The following is a 24,751-nucleotide window of genomic DNA, read 5'->3' as shown; positions in this document are numbered from 1 at the left end:
TGTGTAGGCTTCTTCTCACGTTGAAACCAAGCGGATCTAGCCAACCAATTAATAAGGTTTTTTTTTTTTTTTGGGTGATTAAATTGATGAATGAAAAAAAATAAAGTGTGGATGTGTATTAATGAAAATATAATTAAGGGAAGAATAATGAGGGGGGAGAAGAAACATAGAAGAAATGGGGTAGAAGGAAATTAAGGTAGAAAATGTATTAATGATTAAGAGTAATATTTAATGCTTAACAACTATGCACTAAAAAGAACAATTAAAAACAATAATAATAAGATGTTCAACAACTCCACCAAATTTAAGAATGAGATGGGAAAATATGTAATGCAAATACACCAATTATTGCAAAAGTTAAGCAACTTTTTTCTCTCTACGTCTAACCCTAATATAAACAGTAAAAACAGTAACATTAATTGTGGAATTAAACATTAAAAGGTTTAATTTAAGTTAAAAGAAAACATACCTAATGTTTGTAGCCTTCCCTAATTATTTTTCCCTTTTGACTCAAATGAAATGCAATAGGAATTGAAAAATTTTACACTAATTTACTTTCGAAAATGTATGAGAGTTTAAATAAAAAGAAATTAGAATTTGGTGTTGAATTGTTATTATTATTATGATTATTATAAGAATGTGAGTGAGTAGGCATATCCTAATATTCAGACCTATCATATTCGATCAAATAACATATAATCATATTCAATAAAATAACATATAATTTTTAACAAATGGTATTTAATGGCTTTCTCTAGACCATGGAGCTACTAACAGATTAATATATATATATACATATAGACACACACATTAAGATATGAAGTTTATATTATTGAATTGTATAAAGTGAAGAACTTTAAATTTTTGAAAAGAAAAATGAAATGTAAAATGTGCGACATGATTCACTTTATCGAGGTCCCCCCAAACCCACTTGTTCTTCTCACTCACCTCTCGCTTCTTCTTCCTCTTCTTCTCCTCATTTCAAACTAACTCTGCAAATTTGCAGATTTCAGCCATTGAAGAACATCCCAACCTAATAATCCCTCATTTCTCATTCCATCAAACAAACCCCCTAACAAAATGCGTCTTCTTCTTCTTCTTCTCCTTTGTCTTCTTCACCTCCAACTCCACATTCATCATTCTCTTTCTGCTCGTGTTTCTGAGTACCGAGCTCTTCTCTCCCTCAAAACCTCCATTACCGGCGACCCCAAATCCTCACTTGCTTCCTGGAACGCTTCTACCAGTCATTGTACTTGGTTTGGGGTCACTTGCGATCTTCGTCGCCATGTCACTGCCCTAGATCTCACTGCTCTCGGTCTTTCTGGTTCTCTCTCCCCTGATGTTGCTTTTTTAAGATTTCTCACTAATCTTTCTCTCGCTGCCAATGAGTTTTCTGGTCCCATCCCGCCGGAGCTTTCTTCAATCTCTTCACTTCGCCTCCTTAACTTGTCTAATAATGTTTTCGATGGGTCCTTCCCTTCACGGTTTTCGCAGCTGCAGAATCTTCACGTTCTTGATTTGTATAACAACAATATGACTGGAGATTTCCCCATTGTGGTCACTCAAATGTCGGGCCTCCGTCATTTGCATTTGGGAGGAAATTTCTTTGCCGGACGGATCCCGCCGGAAGTGGGTCGGATGCAGTCTTTGGAGTACTTGGCGGTTTCGGGTAACGAGCTTAGCGGTTCGATACCTCCGGAGCTCGGAAACCTTACGAACCTTCGTGAGCTTTACATTGGCTACTTCAACGCTTACGACGGCGGTCTTCCAGCTGAGATTGGGAATTTGTCACAGTTGGTACGGTTGGACGCTGCGAACTGTGGACTGTCTGGCCGGATTCCTCCGGAGCTTGGAAAGCTGCAGAATCTCGATACTTTGTTTCTACAAGTTAATGCTCTATCTGGGCCATTGACACCGGAGATTGGACAGTTGAACAGTTTGAAATCGTTGGATTTGTCGAACAATATGCTTGTGGGTGAGATTCCCGTCTCGTTCGCCCAGTTGAAGAACTTGACGCTGTTGAATCTGTTTAGAAACAAGTTACATGGGGCGATTCCTTCCTTTATTGGCGACTTGCCGAAGCTGGAGGTGTTGCAGTTATGGGAGAATAATTTCACGGAAGCCATTCCACAGAACTTGGGGAAGAACGGAATGCTTCAGATATTGGACCTTTCTTCCAATAAGCTGACTGGAACTCTTCCTCCCGATATGTGTTTTGGTAATCGGCTTCAAATTCTGATCGCATTGAGCAATTTCTTGTTTGGTCCAATCCCAGAGTCGCTAGGCAAATGCGTTTCCCTTAATCGTATTCGTATGGGAGAAAATTTTCTCAATGGATCCATTCCAAAGGGGCTTCTAAGTCTTCCCAAGCTTTCTCAGGTGGAGTTACAAGATAATTTCCTCTCCGGCGAGTTCCCAATAACCGATTCAATCTCATTGAATCTCGGCCAGATTAGTCTTTCCAACAACCGACTCACTGGGTCGATTCCGCCAACAATTGGCAACTTCTCCGGCGTCCAGAAATTACTCCTCGACGGAAACAAGTTTTCCGGTCAAATCCCACCTGAAATCGGGCGGTTACAGCAACTTTCGAAGATAGATTTCAGCAGCAACATGCTATCGGGTCCAATCGCGCCGGAGATTAGCCAATGCAAGCTTCTAACCTTCGTCGATCTCAGCCGAAACCAGCTCTCAGGAGAAATTCCAAACGAGATTACCAGTATGAGGATATTGAATTACTTGAATCTCTCAAAAAACCATTTAGTCGGTGGAATCCCTGCTACCATAGCCAGCATGCAGAGTTTAACCTCCGTGGATTTCTCATACAACAACCTCTCCGGTTTAGTTCCGGGAACTGGGCAATTCAGTTACTTCAATTACACATCGTTTCTCGGAAATCCTGATCTCTGCGGCCCATATTTGGGACCATGCAAAGATGGGGTTGCCAATAGTAATTACCAACAACATGTGAAGGGCCCTCTCTCTGCTTCCCTCAAGCTCCTCCTTGTAATTGGTCTGCTTCTTTGCTCCATTGCATTTGCAGTTGCTGCCATCATCAAAGCTCGATCTTTGAAGAGAGCCAGTGAGTCTCGGGCTTGGAAATTAACATCCTTCCAACGCTTAGATTTCACAGTTGATGATGTTCTTGATTGCTTGAAAGAAGATAATATTATTGGAAAGGGTGGGGCTGGAATTGTCTATAAAGGGGCCATGTCAAGTGGTGACCAGGTCGCCGTCAAAAGGCTGCCGGCGATGAGCCGGGGATCGTCCCATGATCATGGATTCAATGCTGAGATACAAACTCTTGGGAGAATTCGACATCGACATATTGTAAGACTATTGGGGTTCTGTTCAAACCATGAAACTAATCTTTTGATTTATGAGTTTATGCCTAATGGGAGCTTAGGGGAAGTTCTTCATGGCAAAAAAGGAGGTCACCTTCAGTGGGATACAAGGTATAAGATTGCTATTGAAGCTGCTAAAGGCCTTTGCTATCTCCACCATGATTGTTCGCCACTCATTGTTCACCGAGATGTTAAATCAAACAACATACTTCTTGACACTAATTTTGAAGCTCATGTTGCGGATTTTGGCCTCGCCAAGTTCTTACAGGATTCTGGCACTTCTGAGTGCATGTCTGCCATTGCTGGTTCTTATGGATATATTGCCCCAGGTATATGATTCCAACCTTGAATTTTTCTTCCAAAGACTTAAATTTTGAATCTTAACTCTTGTTTTGATGTGTTTTAGCTTTATTCTTCTTTGACTCGTATGTATGATCTAGAGTTTGTGAAGAATATTGCTTAGTTTTGTGCCATGTTGTGAGAACATTAGTGGTTTTCAGCTTTGCAAGTACATTTACGAATCATAGTGTTTTTGACTGCATCCTACTTCTAATTGACAAAGTTCTCTTCAATGTTTAATCTATTATGAATTGCTTCCCACTTCAAGTCCAAAGTTGGATGATCAATGGTGTGAAAATTGTTGATTTTCTAGAAGCTAAAATTCCATGATTCTGATTCTTGAGATTATGCTTATTTCTTTCAGAATACGCCTACACACTAAAAGTTGATGAGAAGAGTGACGTATATAGCTTTGGAGTTGTCCTGTTGGAACTTGTCAGTGGTAGAAAACCCGTTGGAGAATTTGGGGATGGTGTCGACATAGTTCAATGGGTTAGAAAAATGACAGACTCAAACAAGGAAGAGGTAGTGAAAATCCTTGACCCAAGGCTCTCCTCCGTGCCACTCCACGAAGTGATGCACGTCTTCTACGTTGCAATGCTATGTGTGGAGGAACAGGCAGTGGAGCGCCCAACAATGAGGGAAGTGATCCAAATCCTATCGGAGATTCCACAGCCACCAAGTTCAAAACAAGGAGGAGATTCAACACTCCCCAACTCGTCACCACCCCCACCACCAACAGCTGCAGATTTAGACCTTCCAACAACAGGAACCAAGAACAAAAAAGAACATCAGCAACAGCAACCGCCACCAGATCTTCTTAGCATTTGAACAACTTAGTTGGGGTTGGTAGTGTCTCTATCTACTGTCTTTCGTAAGGTCCAAACAATTAAAGCTTTGGCTCTTGTACCTGCGATGTCGTTTATTTTTCTTTTGGGGGGATTAGGTTTGGCTTTTTTTAATGTTATGGTACTAATGTTCAAAAGTTCCTTTTTCTTTTTTTTAATTTTATTTTCTTTCATGTACAGTTGACCAGTTGGGTTTATTGGGGGAGGGTATTTTCGTATGGGATTGTTCTTTTTTAATGTTGAAGCATTTCCACCATCTTCTTCTTTTTCTGACTGACTGAACCACTTTTGAATCTATTGGACAGTAAATTAAAAAGCAAAAGGCAGTATTTTTTGTTTGCTTTTGGTTCAGGAAATTTGAAAATGAAGGGAAGAAAGAAAGAAAAAAGGAGTGTGTTTGAGCTGGATTTGGACCCTACATTTAAGGATTGCCACACATGCCATTGTATTGTAAATAATGCCAAATGACCAAGATATTGTGACTGTCTTTTCAGTATTTATTTAATTGAATGGTGTCTTGTTTTAGTTGTTGCTCTTTCATGTTCCTTTTCTTACACTCCATCTCTCATAAACAAAACAAGGATTTTGCACATAATTCACAACCATTTCAAATCAAAGTAAGTTCTATTAGTTGTTTCGTCCCAATCAAATAACTCATCACCTCAAATAATAAAATAAGTTCCAATTTGGTTCCTATAACATAATAGAAATGATGGCAATGTTGGTAAAAGATATAGAGATAGGATTGAGTTAATGTGATTGTGTTTGGGATTTAGATTAGAGGTTGGGTAATTGTCATTAAAGATGTAATAATTGAGATGAGGGAATTAAAGGTTAATTGAAGAAAGGGTGTGAGAGAAGAGGAGAGAAAGTGGCGGTGTGGGGATACCAATTGAAATTTGGTAACTCTGTGGGGGCAAATTTACCAAATCTAAAGTACAACCAAAAATTCTTTAAACAAAGAAAATTTAAAACACAAAATGACAAAAACACCCACTCCTTCCCTTCCCTTCCCTTCCCTTTCAAATCATTCTTTTGCTACTTAATTACTAACTCTTTTTCTCTTCTTATTTAATACTATGCATTCTCATATTTAATTCTAAAAGTATATAATTTATAAGAAAAACATTTAAATAAATTCTAATTCGTATAAAGATATGTAAATGTTAGCAACTCAAAAACTTTGGTTTATTAAAAGGAACAAAGGAATCTTGTCTGCCATATTCAAAAACTTTGGTTTACGCAAAAAAGTTACCATTCTCTCTCTAATTCCCACCAACTAAAATAAATCGAAAAACAAACAAGAAATTAAGTGGAAACACAAAAATGTATTCTTCTTTTTTTTTAAAAAAAAAAAAAAACGTTTTTCTTAAAGTTATATTTCTGGATGTCATTACCTCACTATTGTTATGAAAGCATAGTTTGATTAATTTAAAAATATACATTTTAAAGTTGGATTAATAATAAAACTACACAAACAATGTCCGTCTAATTTTGGTTCATTTTGTTATATTTGAAGACAATAATTTTAATGTCATAATGAAGGTAAATTAATGGGAGTTTTCGTGGGTGAGAAATAAATGTTGATTGAATCTTCCACGGCTCTTTCCATAATTCACCCTAAGTAAAAGAAATACGGACTTGAAGACAAAGAGTAATTGAAGAAAAGGCAAAAGTAATTTACACAAAAGTTATATGATAATTAAACTTAGGAGCATTCAAAAGTTGAAGAAATGTAATTTTAACTAAAAGCAGTCATCTACTAGGGTTTAGGGGTGTCATTCAAACACAGTAATATACAAAAACATAACACTCAATTTCAAAAGAGATCAAAATGTAGGCTCATTTTGTTACACAAGGAGATATATGCGTTTAAAATTGGTAGCTACAAACCACAATCAATCAAAACCAAACTTAGAAAATTGAGGGATTGTACCCAAAAGTAGTAAATAAGTAAAAAAAAAAAAGAAAAATCGTATTAAATTCAAATTGGGTTGGTTTTTGAAATTTGGAGTCCCCCACTTGATTAAGAAAATAAGGAAATAAGAATCTCCAAAAGCAAGTTTTGAATGAAGTTAGGGAAAAGATATATGAGATTATTAAGAAAGAAAATGACCTTAAAATGACAAACAACTTTTGGACACAATTCAAACAAAAACACCCATCAATATGGTTCAAAATCCTGCCATTATTGTTATCATATGCCCAATACCCAACAAAATCTTCTCTCTTTTATAATATCATTTCTTCAAACAATCTTTTTTTTTATTCTATTTTGGTACATTTTGTATCTTGTTATATAGTGATTTTTAATTTTTAAAAAATGTATGTTTTACTCTCCAAAAACTTAAATATTTACTTTTCAGGACAATCATAATGTGATTTTTTATATTCTAATTATTATGGTTTAAATTTATTATATTATTTATATGGATAAATAACCAATAAAGTTTGTTAATTTATTATTTATGTCAACATAAAAACATAAAAACACGTTTATCAAATAAACCTAAAAACTAAATTTGTTTTTCCCAAAATTCAAATCTCTCACATCTCTTTACTATTTTCTTTTTTCAAATTGGATTTTTGAAGCAAATTTATTGGAAGAAGATTAAATAAAATAAAATAAATAAATTAGAATAGAAGTCGTTGTTAAAATCCATGATAAAGTAAAATAAATATAAGCACAAATATATACAAAATAAATTGATAAATATTTTCACAATAATTCCCAACGATCCTCTAACAAAAATGAGAGGAAAGAGAAAAAAACTTAAAGAATCACTAAATATCCTGAACTAAAGGCATAAAAAATTTGTATACAAATAAAATTGTATTCGGTCAAAATATTGAAAGCAAAGTGATTATTTAACAACTAATTTAAAATTAAAATTTGAAAGTTTATCGACTAATGAACGTTTTTTAAGATTTAGAAATTAAAGTAAAATAAAATATTTATGAATTAAAATAAGATTTAAAAGTTTTTTTCTTCCTTTAATCTCTAAGTTGAGTTCACAGAGTACTTACTATTGTTATCCTCATTTATTTGTTATTTTTCCAGAAATGGCATAAAGCAAATTTATTATTATTTATTTTGGGAAAGAGAAACAAAGTTTTATGCATTTTTAAAAATTGATTGTTTTGCTTTGATTTGGTTTTGATGGCCTCGAAAATAGCAATAAAAAAAATTAAAAGGGAAAATTTTGGTTTTGTTTTTAGAATAATTGAAGTGATTGTTGAATACGAAGCAAAACTCACATGGGTGCGAGGTGTCACGTTGCCATCTCATTATTTCAATGCCCTAACATTTAATGCCCAAACCCCTAAAATGGATATCAATTCTTGGACTCCAACTTTATATAATATTACCTTACAATAGAGTTACAAGTGATTTCAACTGCCTGCCTCACATACTTACTTACTAACATAAACCTATAACAATTAAATTACCTTTATTTTGGTAACTATAAAAAACATTATTAACACTAGCTTATCCTAAACAAAACATCAGAACAAGATATTGATTGTTATCCAATCATTAGAGAGGAAGAAGTAATTAATTATAATATAAATACTTGACTAATTAAACATATATTATTGATAAAAAAAAAAGTATCCTATGTTTGTTTTGATCAAATCTTTGCATGTCACTTGCTCATTTGGAGATCTTAGTTTTTCTTTTTTAAGATTCACAAAATAATGGCATGATCTCAACATATATTATTGAAATTCCTTACATGTTATGGAGATTTTGAGAAGTACTACATAGAATTTGAAATGCTTTTTTTTTTTCCTTTTGAGATTTTCATAGTATTTGAAAAATATTTTTAAAAAGTAATAAAAATAAATAAATAGTATATTTGTATAGGGTAAGGTTAAGCTAATTGGGTTAATCTGCTGAAAAGAATGGATATGGAATATTTAATTTGTCATAGGATGCTCTTTCAACTATGTTATTCATTCAAGCTTATCAATTCATTCCATATTATATGGTTTATAATACAATATTTTTTCCTTTTTTTTTTTGCTCTTTCAGTCAAAAGTAAAAAAACATGGATAGGAATATATATATTTTCTTGAAAATGAAATATTTGTTGGTTTCATACTATTATCAAATCAGAATGGGCAATCAAAACATGAAAGTGAAAGACACAGATCAACTCACATTTTTATTTCCAACAACAACAACAAAAAAGGACTAAATTCATTTAATTTAGCTAACAATATTCTCTATTAAACACTTATCATATTAATTATTTGATTTACGTACACTATTTAATATTGATTGATGTTGATCTTATCCCCTTTTTTTTTTCATCTTTTTTTTTTAATATAATGTTTCTTTTTCCTATAATTTTCTCATATGGCGAAATTCACTTTTTAAAATGGTTTGTGAACAAAAAATGTGTTGCCTTTTGTTTCCCTCGTGAAGTTTGATTTAAGATTCCAAAAGTCCGCTTATCGAACTATTAAATCTAAAATAGTAAAATTTGGTATCCTATTAGAAACTAAAAATGTATTTTAGAAAATAAAGATTATCTAAAATTTATAAATTTATCCATAATAATTCCTCTTAAATACTAATGGACTTTGAGTTTAATACGGTTTTATCTACAAACTTATAGTTTAGGTTTTTTTTTTTCAGTTAAATGATAGAGTCCTATCTTTCATTAACAAGTAATTAAAAGGAGAAAAAGAAGAAGAATAAAAGTTATGAAGAAAGGGATGAAAAGGCAAATGGAAGAGAGAAATGGGTCTTCATTATATGCTGTCCCTTTTGAAAAAAGAAGAAAGGATAATTATTGAACCTTGAAATAACCTTTTCCTTTTCCCTCTAAATTTGACTTAACAGCATCAATACACATTGACATAGCAATTAAAATAAAATAAAGCATATATAAAGTTTTAGATGAATTAAATACCATAATGTATAAAGTATATAATGAGAGCAGATATCATGGAGATTGTAACAAATGGGGCCCACTGGTCTAAATCATAAGGAGAAATATAAATCAAATAATTAAATCCCTCAAAGAAAAGAAAAGAAAAGAAAAGAGAGGAATGATTTATAATACATGCATGTGTGTATGCAGCAGCAGCATGATTGAATTTGATGGATGAAAGGGGAGCTTAAGACATGATTGGAAACATTAACAAATGGCAACTATTTTCCTTTAATTATGTTCATCATTTCTCTTCGGACTTTTATTTTTTTTGTTTTCCCTTTCTTTTAATTCATTTGTTTTTCTTATCTTGCTACAATTAAAAATGTCTATTCTATATCTCCTTTCTTAGCACGTTATGCGCTTTGCATTTAATACTAAGTCAACTGACACAATATAGTTCATTTAAAGTATTGCTCATAAATTCATATTCTCTATCTTATTTAATTGTCTTGCAAAATGTAACAACTTCCATTTTATATATATATATATATATATAAAAACGTTAAATAGAATGATGGCAATGAATTTAATAATTTTATAAAATGTAAAATAAAAATTTTATTTCATAGTTGATTGGGTAAAAAATTAAAACATTGAAGTTGCAAAATTAAATATTATGATTTAAACGAGCTACACTCTTAGCTCTTGTAATAAAAATAGTTGTCTTGAAAAATGTTGAACAACTCATGCTACTTCGCCTACCTACTATATCACTTCTTTGACTAACATTTATTTCATACTAAGCAATAATTACTTTTAAATAAAACTAGATTAATTGGTCAACACTATCATTTCAATTTACCTTTTTTTTTTTTTGTGTTAATGGTTTTTTAATTTATATTTATATTTTAATAATTAAATTGGTCAATTTATTAGTATATTTATATCGAAGGATGAATACTTTTGGTCTCCTTGTTGGAAGTGGGCTTAATTTGACGGGCCGTTGATTCAACCTGATGTTGAGATTTGAACCTTGAGAAAACTAAAGCCCAATAGGAAAAGAAAAGGGAGCCCATTGTGGGTATGGGAGTTGAGCTGGACAACGTAATTTACTTAACATGTTTTCTCTTCCGTCAAAAAAAAAAAAAAAAAAAGATTTACATTTTTCTCATAATTTATTTACATACAATTATGAAGTTATTATATAGTATACTATTTTGTCATTTATTCAACTTCAACTTTCCATTTTCTTATGTAGATGTAATGCAAGTAAAATTAAAGCAATGTACTAATAATAATGGTTCCATATAATTAAAATTGTTGCTCCATGATAATGTAGTGAAACAGTTGTGAACAATTGATTTTTTTTTTTTTTCTCTATACGTACGTATATAAGATGCACTTATGTTGTAAAAAAAGCCATATACTTCAAATTATTATAACCTGAGTTTGATGATGGCTTGGGGTGAAAGGCTAAGGCTGTTGAGTCCAATGGGCCTTTGAGAAGTGCTAACAACATCAATAAAGGAAAGAATTTGACTTTGAGTCTTTGTAAGCAACAAATAAGTTTCTATTACATATTCATGTATTTTAGTAAGATATGGCAAAATCATTGAATTAAGGTACTAAATAATTGTAGTAAGTTTTTGCTAAAAGGGTCTTGTCAAGTCTTTTTCTTCCATTTTTCAGATGCATTATAAACTAAAGCTATATTTGTACCACTCAATTAAATCACATAATACCAAAATAATTTGTCGCAAAATACAAATTGTGGCTTAACATTTTTCCACTTTTCAATTGCTTATTTTATATTTTTCTTTTTTGATACTCTCTTAACCTCATCCCTCCATTTAGTGAATATGTGAGAAGGAGGAGAATAAAAAAAAAAAAAAGGAAGGAGAGATTTGGAAGAAACCATTTTGTATATTGGATGTAGTTATAACTTCTTTGTTGTAAGAAAAAACGTCATTTTTACCATATTTTATTGATCGTTCGAAAAAAGTAGACGAACACGAAAATTGAATTCAAGATAACTTCTAATGTCTATCTATAAATACAATAATTGAGGCGTTTTGTGAGAATTTTGGATTAGTTTATTTTTGTTGGAAATATATTCTATCACTATTGAGTAATGAAAGTTTCTTGTTTTTACCCTCTCTTTTATCTCTTACGTTATTTCCATATTTTCTTTCTTTTTGTTTTTACTTTTTCTTTGTCTCCTTTTGTCATTTCCTTTTCTTTATTTTGTTACTTTAAATTCTGCCCATCTATTTATTTCTGAACAAAATTACTCCATAGGTCAGCTTAAAAGTTATTATGTCTAATTGTGTTCTTCTTTTTTTAATTTATCATCATTATTATTTTATAAGTCATTTTCAAATCTAACTTAATAAACTAAAATATTTATTGAAATACATTTTCTATAATTAAAAAAATATATATCCTTTTAGAAAAAATTAGAGAATTTGTTAATTATTTAAAATAGTCTTTCAAATGTATTTTAAATAATTTTCACAATAGTTTAAATTTTTTTTCCTCTCAAATCAGTTCAAACGAACTCAAACCCTATAAATGTCCTTTGTTCTTAAATAAACAACATAATTTAAATTCCAACTTTTGTGACGATTTTAAAAACAATCTTTTAACGTGTTTCATATTCATCCTTTAATTTTTATTCTTTTAAGGTTAAGTTTTGATTTTGGAGTATGCTTCCTGTTTATTTGCTTTTTTTTATTGTTTTTTAGAAAAAGAAAAAGAAAAATGAATTGTTGCAAATTTAACAATTAAATTCAAATTAATTAAATATATAACACAATTTAAAAAAATTTGCAAATATATCAAAATTTGTCAAATTAGTTGATTACATTCTAAAATGCATTTATTTTGATTTCAAGTAATCCACTCAAATGTTAAACTTCAACTTTTGTTCTTTTAAAAAAGTATATTTTATTTGCTTTTTATTTTCAACTAAAATATATATTTAATTTTCCTAAACCATAATAAACTAAATTGAAATTAAATGTGAAATATCTTTTTTTTTTAAAGTTTTTTACAAGCAGGAATTAACAGTGAACCGATTGATATATATTTGTGTTTTGTTGTTTTTAAGTTCCTATATGTACCTTTTTTTTCATGTTAATCTCCCAAACACGCATGATAAAGAAATAGATGTCAACTCACTTTATTTACTAATTCAATCTACTCCTTATCTTAATTTCCTTTTAAGCAGATGTGAATGCCAATTTAAGTTCCAATACAATTACATAGAATCATGGATCTTTTTCAAATTTACTATTATTACTATTATTACTATGTGTTAGAGGCAACTCTAATAGAACGATAACACAATAACAGTAAATATATAGTTTATAATCTTTCTGTGAACAGTAAGGAATTATACTTGATAATATTTCTGTGTGTCTCACTTGATCTCAGAAACAATAGAGTTTAAATTGTATTAAAAAGTGAATAGAATTGGAACGTGAAGACTTAGAAAAAGGAAATAAGAAAAGTAAAGGATTATTGATTGGTTGCTTATTTTAAAGTTGAGGTTATTGGTTAAGAGTATATTGAAGCAAAGTGATATGAAATGATTTTGATAGGATAAGATTCCAATTTCCACCTTCTAAGAATACAATACCCTAAAATATTTTAATTTTCATGTACTAAATTCACCTTTTTTTTTATATATATATTTTGAGTAATATAAATATTGAAAACGGGAATTGTGAGTGAGTGTAGTTTTGTCTTTAAGTTCCCTCTCCTTCCTCTGAAAATCAGAATTCAAAAAGAAGAAGAAGAAGAAGAAGAAGAAGAAGAAGAAGAAGAAGAAGAAGCAGAAGTAGAAGAAGAAGAAGAAATGATCAGTGTCACCAATATTCAACCTTCAAATATTATATGCAAACAAATATGGCTTCTTCTTCTTGTTTTTCTGATTCTCCATTTTCACTTTTCCCCTTCTTTCTCTGCTTTCCTTCCCGAATCCCAAGCTCTTCTCTCTCTCAAATCCTCCATCTCTGACGACCCTCATTCTTCTCTCTCCTCCTGGAACCCTGCCGCCGTTCACGCCCACTGTTCCTGGCTCGGTGTCACATGCGACTCCCGCCGCCACGTCGTTGCCTTAGACCTCTCTTCCCTTGACCTCACCGCCACCATTTCCCCTCACATTTCCTCTCTTCGCTTTCTCACTAATGTTTCCTTCGGCCTCAACAAAATTTTCGGCGGTATCCCACCAGAGATTGCCTCCCTTTCGTCTCTCCAGCTTCTTAATCTCTCTAGTAACGTCCTTAATGGGTCCATTCCTAGCGAGTTTTCGCGGCTCAAGAACTTGCAGGTTCTTGATGTTTATAATAATAATCTGACCGGTGATTTCCCCAGAGTGGTCACTGAAATGCCCAACCTCCGCTATTTGCATCTTGGGGGTAATTTCTTTACCGGTCGGATTCCTCCGGAGGTTGGGCGGTTGCAGTTCTTGGAGTTTCTGGCGATTCACGGCAATGACCTCGAAGGTCCAATACCGCCGGCTATCGGAAACTTGACGAAGCTTCGGGAGCTTTTCATTGGTTACTACAACACATTTGTTGGTGGAATACCGGCGACGATAGGGAATTTGTCGGAGTTAGTTCGGTTGGATGCCGCGAGCTGTGGGTTGAGTGGAAAGTTTCCACGGGAGCTCGGAAAGTTACAGAAGCTCACTGAACTGTACCTTCAACAAAATGCTCTGTCTGGTTCGTTGATGGAGCTTGGAGGATTGAAGAGCATAGAAGAGTTGGATATATCATGCAATATGCTTGTTGGTGAAATACCCATCTCTTTTGCAGTGTTTAAGAACTTGAGGCTATTGCAACTTTTCGACAACAAGCTCTCCGGAGAGATACCGGAGTTCATGGCCGACCTCCCTAAGCTGGAAATATTGCAATTATGGAACAACAATTTCACTGGTTCCATCCCTCGAAATTTGGGGAAGAATGGAATGCTTCGGACTCTCGACCTTGCTTTCAACCACCTGACAGGTACGATTCCTCCTGAAATCTGCCATGGGAATAAGCTTGAAGTTTTGATCGCCATGGACAATTCCTTGTCTGGTTTGATTCCAGAATCGTTGGGGAACTGTCTTTCACTTAAACGTATACTTCTGTGGGGCAACGCTCTTAATGGATCAATTCCAAGGAGGCTTTTGGGTTTGCCAAATATCACTCAAATTGATTTGCATGACAATTTTCTCTCCGGCGAACTTCCGATTATCAATTCAGTCTCAGTTAATCTTCTTCAGATAAGTCTATCGAATAATATGCTCTCTGGATCCTTGCCACCAACCATAGGCAGCCTTGTGGCTGTCCAGAAGCTTCTTCTTGATCGGAATAAGTTTTCTGGTCAGATTCCTTCAAATATTGGGAGATTACAGCAACTATCTCGAATAAATTTCAGCCAGAATAAGTTCTCTGGTTCAATTGTGCCGGAGATAAGTGAGTGTAAACACTTGATATTTCTTGATCTTAGTGGAAATGAGCTTTCTGGTGAAATTCCTAACCATATTACCAACATGAAATTATTGAATTATATGAATCTCTCAAGAAACCACTTAGTTGGGCCTATTCCTGCTTCCATAGTTAATATGCAGAGCCTAACCTCTGTTGATTTTTCATATAACAATCTCTCTGGTTTGGTTCTGGGAACTGGGCAATTTGGGTACTTCAATTACACATCATTTTTAGGCAATCCTTATCTCTGTGGACCATATTTGGGGCCTTGCAAAGATGGGCTTCTTGCAAGCAATCAACAAGAACATACGAAAGGATCTCTCTCAACTCCTCTCAGGCTCCTGCTAGCTTTTGGGTTTTTCTTTTGCTTAGTTGCAGTGACAGTTGGATTGATCTTCAAAGTTGGGTGGTTCAAGAGAGCAAGGGAGTCTAGAGGATGGAGATTAACAGCCTTCCAACGGCTTGGCTTCTCGGTTGATGAGATATTGGAATGCCTTAAAAAGGAAAATCTTATTGCAAAGGGAGGTTATGGCACAGTATATACAGGAGTGATGCCAAGTGGTGATCAGATCACTGTGAAAAGGCTTCCAAAGACGAGCAATGGGTGTACTCGTGACAACAAGTTCGATGCTGAGATACAAGCTCTTGGGAGGATTCGACACCGTCACATCGTTAGATTATTGGGTCTCTGTTCAAACCATGAAACTAATCTTTTGGTATTTGAGTACATGCCTAATGGGAGTCTCTATGAGGTTCTTCATGGCAAGAAAGGAGGTCACTTGCTCTGGGAGACAAGGTACAAGATAGCCATTGGAACTGCGAATGGACTTTGCTATCTTCACCACCATTGCTCACCGCCCATTGTTCATCGAAATGTGAAGTCGAACAACATTATGCTTGACACCAACTTTGATGCTCAGATTGCTAATTCCGGGCTTGCGAAGTTCTTACAAGATTCAGGGGCATCGGATATTTCAGCTACTGAGCCAGGTATGACAGTCGCCAGAGCTAATTAATATTCATTTAGAATCGGAACGTTTTTATAGCATATGATCTTGGACAATCCTTGAGAAGCTTGGTAGGTAGTATTAACTTTCCATATTTGGATCTCTCTTGAAGAATGTCTGAATTGCTCATACTTTGAATACTTCTAATAGAAACTAAAGAATGTGATATTCTTGCAGAACACACCTACACACAGAATGCCGACGAGAAATGGGATGTATATAGTTTCGGTGTCGTTCTCTTGGAACTTGTTAGCGGTAGGAATCCAGATATAGAACTAAGCAACAGTGTCGACTTAGTTCAATGGGTTAGAAACATGACAGACACAAAAAAGGAAGAAATACATAAAATCGTCGATCAAAGACTCTCCTCAGTCCCCCTCGACGAAGTAATCCACGTGCTCAATGTCGCCATGCTGTGCACTGAAGAAGAGGCTCCAAAGCGTCCCACGATGCGGGAAGTTGTCCGGATCTTAACCGAGCATCAGCAACCATCATTCTCGAAGGAGAATAGAGATACGTGAACCATGATCTTAGTCGAGAAGTTACTGTTTTGGAGTCTCATGATGAAACAAAAAGGAAGCATTATTAGTTCACAGACTGCCTTGTCTTATGAAGCATGTGGTGATGATTTGTTTTAGGACTTAGGAGTATGCACTTTGCTGGGTGTTTTGTGTCTAGTTTTTGGGGTTTGTTCTGCTACTGTGAGACGTACATGTACTGATACTATGCAAAATTACAACCATCTCCCATCACATGATTAAATAAATTTTATTCTATGAACAAGAAATCATAAGTTGAAGCTTAAAGAATGTAACACCTGTTTAATACTCTGAATTAGTGTTAATTAACTGTTGACTTTGAAATTAATCATGAATTTGCGGAGGAATGTGGGGAGTATTATTAGTATTCCACTAAATGGGCCTCCAAGCATCATATCAGATAATGATAAAGAAGAAACATCTAAATTGAACATTACTCAAGCTAAGGTTAATTTTCAAAGAAAAAGTGAATTAAAGATGCATATTCATACATGTTGTGCAAATGTCTGGTTGGTTGTTATGTCAAAGTGATGAGCAAAAGCATTAGAAGGCAAGACATGATTGCAAACAAGGAGCACTCCTCTTCACTTTGCTAATAATTTCTTCACCTCTCATCATTGAAAAGAAAAACCAATAAAACAAATAAAAAAACACTTCATTTAAATTGTATACATTCACAATACATTTCTTTTAAAAAAGAATTGCCAAAAATATTAGTTCTAAATATTCTTTTTCCTTTTAAATGTAACACCTCTTCCCTTGTCTCATCGCTTGTTGATGTCTATTCATTACCACAACTGTGAATCAGTGCCCGTTTATAAACACTAGAGCGGACTTTTCAAGTACTTAAAACGCATGACTTTAAACATTTAAACTTTAATTAACGAGAGTTATTCTAATTTTATTTCCAGAGTGACAAAAACTTACAGTAGTAGGGAACAAAAATGAGATCTATCGAAAAATAACAAAGTACCAAAATGCATTTAATCAAAATTAAATATAAATATGAAAAATCGTCAATTGCATAAAAGATGCTCTAACGACGACTAATCCAACCATTTTGGTTGTGCATTAAATATCGACATGATGGCGATATAGTTTTATTAGTATAAAAAGAAGTGTGGTTTCAACTTCAATCTCTAGGAGAACATATGGGACAAGTAATCTATAAGAGACAGAATGTTTCTATTAAAACTAATTGTAATTGGCATCTCTTCAGCCTCTGATGAAGGAAACTCCTTTCTCAATGCTTCCTGCCAACTCTTTCTTTGCTTTCTCCAATCCAATCCTGTCAATCAAATATCCCAACTCTTTCAAATTCAATGTTCCACAATCAGATTAAATCTCAGGCGACAATGTGTTTAGTTCACATTAAGCTCATCACTAGTTTGAATGAGTATTCATATTCGATTCTTATATTAAATTATCAAAACTGGCAATTGCATACCTCTCGTACTCATTTAGCGGGCCAAGGGAGTATACTTCATCTATACCATTGCGGCCAAGTCGTACTTTTGTTGCAAAGAATGGAAGTTCGGTCACCTGTACAAGACAAAAATATAAGATGAACATTATTCTAATTGCTGAAAGGGAAAAAGACGATAACTTGGATAAAAGATACCTACCTGAGAAGACACGAACGCGCATTCAACAACACCAGCATCTCCTCTTAAGCCCCTGAGGCATGCATCTGCAAACTTAACGGCAGCATATGCCTGCGCATTTCTAACATACATTAGTCAAGTTCTTTCAATTTTTAGATTTATGGTAACCAAACAATATAATAAGCTATTGTGATAGTGATGGTAAGGGGTGAAAAGAAACTAACCATTGAGAGAGTTGCTGAACCAGCTCCTGCTTTGGCCTGCAAAGAGTTGCAGGTTAGTATAATACCTATTGTGATAATGTTGATAATAATGCAACAGAATAGATTCAACAAGTGTAAAGATCTCGAGAGATGTTTGAGCACTTGCAAACAATTATGGTCAATTTGCAGGTCAGCCTAATTTGCGCCCCATGCAACAGTCTACATATTAGATTTTAACAGAAGATAAATAATGGTTCTGCCTTCATCATATGTTACGCCAATAAAACTTGAGAAAACAAAAAGAGCAAAATAACTTAAGGAGGTGATGAAAACTGCAAATATGACCTTTATATAGCAGCATCTAAATGAAGACAAAGACAAGTCTGATCCTACATGAATTGCACGCTTCTTATAAATTAATATACTCAGTTCATTATTCTTCGTCCAGTATGAATCCATACCATTATAATGTCATTTATCGCCAATTAATGTGTTCAAGAACACAAGCAAGCATAGACACAGGTATTTCGGCATTTATTGGACCACTGGTATCTACCAAACCAGCAAGCTTTTGCTATTAGAGCTGTTCATTAAAATGCATAGTTATAGCAGAGATTGAGTACAACAAACAAATGCATTTTTTACCTCAACAACTTCTGTTCCACCATTTTGAATCCTATCAGTCAGGTAATTAATCTCTTCTTGTGTGAAAGAACTTGGAGGCTTGACCTATACAAGCCACAAACAACAAAATAAAAACTTGGTATGTAAATCAAGGCATCATGTAATTCAATCAAATCAGTAACACGCACAAACCTGAGATAGAAGGGGTAAAATGGTTACACCAGCATGACCGCCAACAACTGGAACATTAACATCCCGAGGATCAAGACCCAATACTTCTGCCTGATAAAGACAGGATAACATGAAGTCATGACATAAGTAACTCAAGAAAGAAAACCATCACAATACTGGTGAGTGAGTACATTTTCTTAAAGTAACCACAAGAAACCCAGAATTGGTCACATCTAATTTCTAGTTATACAGTTATTTAAAAGAAAAGGATGCCATGTTACCACTCATTTTAAGTATCAGGCTTATCTAGCAGGACCTTCATTCAAATAAAGAGAGAGATCAGTGGACTATAGCATACCACAAAGGTATTGGCTCTGACGACGTCAAGCATTGTAACTCCTAGAAGTCGCTTTGGATCATAAGTTCCAGCTTTCTTGAAAACTTCAGCTGCAATGGGCACGGTGGAGTTCACAGGATTACTGATCAGGTTGACAATGGCTGTAGGACAACACTTTGCAATCCCTTCGCAAAGAGTCTTGACAATTCCTGCGTTTATTTTGAATAGATCATCCCTTGTCATTCCTGGTTTCCGAGGAACGCCCGCAGGGATTACAACAAGATCCATGCCAGTAAGCGCAGCCTCTAGCTGCTGCTGCCCCAAGAATCCACGCACCTACATTTTCAGAAATTTTTTCAATATCCTATCCACTTCGCTTCAAGAACTCAAACTTGCACAGCCACTCGAGCAAAACAAACCATAAAAAAAAACAAATTCCCGAATTCAAATGCAAATACACGAAAATTCCCTCACGGTATCTTAAATCGCTTAAAAACCAACATACCATATTAGGTTCTAATTTGAAATTGCACGAAACTCAAACCCAAACCCAATAGAACATAGATAATAAACTCACCACAGCACCCGTGTCCATGTGGCTAATATCAGCAGTGACGCCAGGGGCATTGACTACATCATATAGATGCAGAACAGAAACCAGAGGATTCATCTTCATTAACATCGCAAGTGGCTGGCCAATGCCACCGGCAGCCCCAAGTATTGCGACTTTGAACCCGGGAGCTCCGCCTTTGGCCCGGCAATTCGCCCTCCTCAAAACTGAACTCTCCTCCATCTATTCCAAAACAACCAAAATCAAAAGAAAAATAAGGAAACAAGAAAGAACTCTTGATCCATAATTAAATCCCCATGTCCCCATATGGGTTACTGGAATACATATCAATGCTTGGAAATTCACAGTGATGATAAAAAAGTAAGCGAAGAGGAAGAGAGTGAGAACCTGATACTTGGGAGGATGAAGATGAGCAGAGATTCGAGCAATGCGTTGATTAACATCAGGAATCGGCTGCATAGTTAGTTGCAGAAAGAGAAAAGAAACCCACCGCTCCAAGATCAGAAACTTTAGGAATTTGGCGTTGGAAAGAGGAAAATGCTTGGCGGGTCAAATTATATGATAAAACAAATGGTTGGGAAGCGTGATGAAAGGCCATCTCGTGGCCAATCTTATCTTACCCAAAACTCTTTACACGTGTCAACGTCCCACTTGCTGGACCCCACTTGCTTCTTTTTTGCGGGCCCTTTCCAGAAAGAAGAAGACCTTTGTGGATGAAATGAAACCAAACCATTTCGCTCCTTGCATTCTCACGGGCTCGACCATTATAAATTCTTTTGGGCCGGCCTCCATCCATAAGCCCCTGTAAGCCTGTTTTTCAATTTACCAATTTTTTTTTTTAAAAAAAATACTTTTTTAAGTTTACACCTAATGTTTTCAAATTTCAATCCATGCCATCCCTACACTTTTAAAAGTATTCCATATCTATTTGGACCCTAAGTTGATATATCAACAAATTCTATTATATGTCCATTTTTATTTTTATCTAATAACTCTAGAATTTAAATTATTTTGTTCAACTTTTATATCCATTTAATAATCATTTTTTTTTCTAAATTTAAGTCTATAAATATTCCTTCCATTCTATTTTTTTTTTTAAACTAAAAATTTAGTTTTAATAAACTTGTATTTTCTTTCTCTTATTTGGTAAAGAATTTAACCATTTCCAAGTAAAAATATGTTTAATTTTCAAAAAAAAAAAATAATAAAATAACCGTGTATGACTTGTATTTTTCATCATGTTCCTTTTATACTCGAGACTTTGTTTTAAGTTTGGAGTACTTTTTTGTTTTCCATTATTATTTATAACAGTGTTATATAACTTATATAATAAGAGTGAAATATAACTAAACTATAATTGATACATACTTTATTCCTTCAAAAGTGAGTGCTTAAATACCTATACCATCCCCACTTCTTTTACCAAAAACCCACACTAAACTCTATAACTTTTGGGGGTGTTTACTAATTTGGATAACTTGGAAGAGTTTGATTGAGTCGATAAAAAGAAATCAACACACCCTTTAATTCACCTATAGTTAAAAAAATTCATTACCTTTTTATTCGTATCAATAACTCACATTTTTCACTTAGTTATTCGTGTAAACTTTCCCAATTACTCTTCTATATTATTACCCATTCAACTATTTAATTTTATCTCTAACCAAAACCAAATGTGCTTTCAAATGTTTACTTTTTCAAATTTCTCTCAAACTTTTATTTATCTCTTATTTGTTTTTCTTTATAGTTAATAATGCATCTCTAACTTTTCTTATAGTGCATATTTCTTTATTTTCATTACTCTAATAACTTATATACTAAATCACAGACCAACATAAACTCTAAAGTCATGCTTAATCAAATGCATTTAAATCCATATGTTAAGGTGAATTGGATTAGCCAACCTCTTAACATATTTAAGGAGGGTACTTAACCTCTTACTTCTCTCCACTCCACAGATGTTTGGTATACCTATAATTATATAAGAAACCAATGAAAATGGTTAATTAATTAGGAACTATAAAAAGAAGAGAAAAAAAAAGTAAAATTCTGTCGGTGTCCCCATTTAAGATGGTTGAGTGTTTCTAGAAGGGTTATTTTCTTAGAATCTTGGAGTTCAGTTGTGACTTCCTAAGAACAAACCTAATTTCCGATTTCACCCCTAAACACACTTTTCAAAAATAATAGGCCTCGACCCATTCTCACTCTTCAATATAATCAAATATTAATCCATTGTTAATTTTGAAATCAAAATAAATCCCAATTTGGATCTTCTCTTTCTTCATCGCTACAGTGTGTGAATCCAAATCCAAATTAAATTAATTAAACATCTTATCCGACCATTCCAAAATAATTAAACAAAACAAAACGACATTCCAATTCTCAAATCATCGTAACACTCAAGCTATCTTCCTTCTCTAATCTCTTTTACACAATAATTTCTACACACGTTTACTTTTTGTCACATGTAAAAACAAAAACAATTTCTTCTCTACATTATAAAATTCATAATCTAGTTTATTACTTTTTATTTAATATTGTTATTGAATTTCGAGTCTGCATTTGAGCTGGCTTATTTGGAATTAAACGAAACCCCAAAAAACGATGCTTTTTTTTTTTCTTTCCCCAAACTCACACGAATTTTAGCCTATAAATTGCATGTGAAATCCATGAAAATGATAATCTCCCCATCTACATGTTTTATAAAAAGAAAAAGAATAAGAGAAAAACCCCATTTTGATTTAATCGATAAAAACGCGTTTGAAGAACAGAAGAGAAATATGAAAAGGGCCCTTCACCAGCCACATCGACCTCGATGCTTTTTCTTTTCTCTATATAAATCTAAGTTTTCTTTTCTTTTCGTTTCTTCTTTTTTTCTTCTGTAGATGGATGGAGATCAGTATAATCAGGTTGGTCATCACTCAAACAAAAAAAAAAAAAAAAAACCTCTCTATTATTATATTGTTGTATATATAAGTTTGTCTGGTTTTAATGATCTCTCCCATCTTGTTTGAATGATCATTTGGTTTCAAAATTTAGATATAGAGCCCCACTTTTGTAAAAATCAAAAAGAGGGTTGAAGGATTTACAAGAGTGCAAATGTGAAATCCTTGAGAGATCTTTCTTGTGGACTTAGAGCAAATTTTTTGGCAGACAGGGCCAAGCCAGGCAGTACAAATGGAAGCTACTACAACAACAACAAGAGTTCTTGATTCAAACATTCAAGCCATTCTTGCTAATATGATCTTAGAAGAATCTGTATGAGGTTTTTTTTCCTTCTTCTTCTTTTAATTTGGTAATTTAATTTCTTCGAACTCAGATTAATTGTTGGATTATGTAATTTATATATATATATTTATATCGTATATTGATGAAATGTTGTTGGGAATTAAATATTAGATGATAGCGTAGAGAGAGGAGAAAGGGAAATTTTTTTTTCTTCTTCTTTGGAATATGAATAATTGATTTTTTTTTTTTAATTAGGATCAATACCCACAAGACAAATTCTTTTGTTTGCGTGGATTATGATCCAAGCAAGAAAGAAGAAAAAAAACATAAAATTAATTAAGTTTCAATTCTGAGTATATAGCTCTCTTTTTTGGTATTTTGCTAAGCTGTAAGGCTTTTTCTTTTTGAGAAGGAAATGAATAAATTGGAACAAAGAGCATTGGATTGTCAGAGAAAAGGAACCAATTTTAATTTGCATCCAAAGTTTGAGGCTCTAATGTTTTCTAAACCACATTTTTGTTTAGGTCGAATATTCTGCTTCCCTTCTTTATATTACTTATTTTTCAACAAATTAAAATTCTAAAAACACCCTATAAAAACTTGAATTATTACAATGGTTGTGCAAAATAATTTTTAAAATGATATTTGGATCTAAATTGACAATAAGTTTCATTTTCTCATCAATAAAGATATTCAAATCACAGTTTTTTTTTTTGTTTGTTAAACCTACATTTCATATTTAAGTCTATGTTGCTAACATTTAACGAGATCAAGAGAGTTTTATTGGAACAAGGAAACAAAAACTTTTGCAACAACTATTTTCAATTTATGAATATAAGATATCTCAACCACCATATCCAAGATATCATAGTGCATGTCACATGCTTTAGGATTTTTATGAATTAAGGCTAAACATATAGTATCAGTAATAATGATGTTTTTAGTTAAATAGTTTGCTTTTAATACAACCTCTCTTCCAAGGGAAGAATAATACACACGAAATAGTAATTTCCATTTCCAAATTCGTTTTTATGAGAAAGGAAGGTTATAATTAAATTAAACTCCCTTTTTTAATTACATATTTCTCTCCTTTGTTTGGGTAATATAGCAGAAACTGCCATTTTTTTGCTCAATTTTTTTCATGGGATGTATGAGATATGATCACATAACGTTTATATAAGAAATGGGCATAGTTTTACACGTGTAAAGAAAGGTGTTGAACTTAATTAGGAAATGGAAATGGTTTCTTGTTAATTAATAGTTAAATGCGCTTGTGAATGTTGATAAATTTAGTTAATAAACATCTATCCTATAGTTTTTAAATGTATAATTTTTTTAAAAAAATTGTGTTTTGAGTTTGGCTTTTAATTGGTATGTAGGTTTTAGTATTTCACACTTCTTATTTTTTTTAAAAAAAAAATCACTAATGTTTATTTTGATATTTATGTTAATATTGAGTTGATTAATTCAAGTAAGAATGAAGAGAGAGATTTTAATTTAAAATTTAATAATTTGATAAAATTTTGTGATGAGAAAACATAGAGGCTATTGATAATAATTGAAATTTTGT

The 24,751-nt window shown here is 33.3% G+C and overlaps 3 protein-coding genes across 3 annotated transcripts; 2 read left to right on the top strand and 1 right to left on the bottom strand.

Moving 5' to 3' along the window:
* The first annotated feature begins 826 nt into the window (after nt 1-826).
* LOC101219011 (leucine-rich repeat receptor-like serine/threonine-protein kinase BAM1) lies at nt 827-4,895 on the top strand. Its single transcript, XM_004143374.3, has 2 exons — nt 827-3,673; nt 4,048-4,895. Exons 1-2 carry the CDS (start codon nt 1,081-1,083, stop codon nt 4,512-4,514), a joined length of 3,060 nt encoding a protein of 1,019 aa, XP_004143422.1. The 5' UTR covers nt 827-1,080; the 3' UTR covers nt 4,515-4,895.
* Nucleotides 4,896-13,138: 8,243 nt separating this feature from the next.
* Nucleotides 13,139-16,718, top strand: LOC101204543 (leucine-rich repeat receptor-like serine/threonine-protein kinase BAM1). The gene is made up of 2 exons (XM_004143485.3): nt 13,139-15,887; nt 16,082-16,718. The coding sequence occupies exons 1-2, from the start codon at nt 13,277-13,279 to the stop codon at nt 16,423-16,425; spliced, it is 2,955 nt and encodes a 984-aa protein (XP_004143533.1). The 5' UTR covers nt 13,139-13,276; the 3' UTR covers nt 16,426-16,718.
* A 773-nt stretch (nt 16,719-17,491) lies between these two features.
* LOC101219252 (malate dehydrogenase, glyoxysomal) lies at nt 17,492-20,459 on the bottom strand. Its single transcript, NM_001305763.1, is given in 9 exon segments — nt 17,492-17,731; nt 17,891-17,985; nt 18,069-18,158; nt 18,272-18,307; nt 18,896-18,979; nt 19,067-19,156; nt 19,404-19,718; nt 19,960-20,175; nt 20,341-20,459. Coding segments are annotated over 9 exon segments (1,071 nt in total). The 5' UTR covers nt 20,413-20,459; the 3' UTR covers nt 17,492-17,658.
* Between the last annotated feature and the right edge of the window lie 4,292 nt (nt 20,460-24,751).

The sequence above is a fragment of the Cucumis sativus genome, chromosome 6, assembly GCF_000004075.3.
Source record: "Cucumis sativus cultivar 9930 chromosome 6, Cucumber_9930_V3, whole genome shotgun sequence".
Classification (NCBI taxonomy): Eukaryota; Viridiplantae; Streptophyta; class Magnoliopsida; order Cucurbitales; family Cucurbitaceae; genus Cucumis; species Cucumis sativus.
This window is presented reverse-complemented; position numbering and strand designations above follow the sequence as displayed.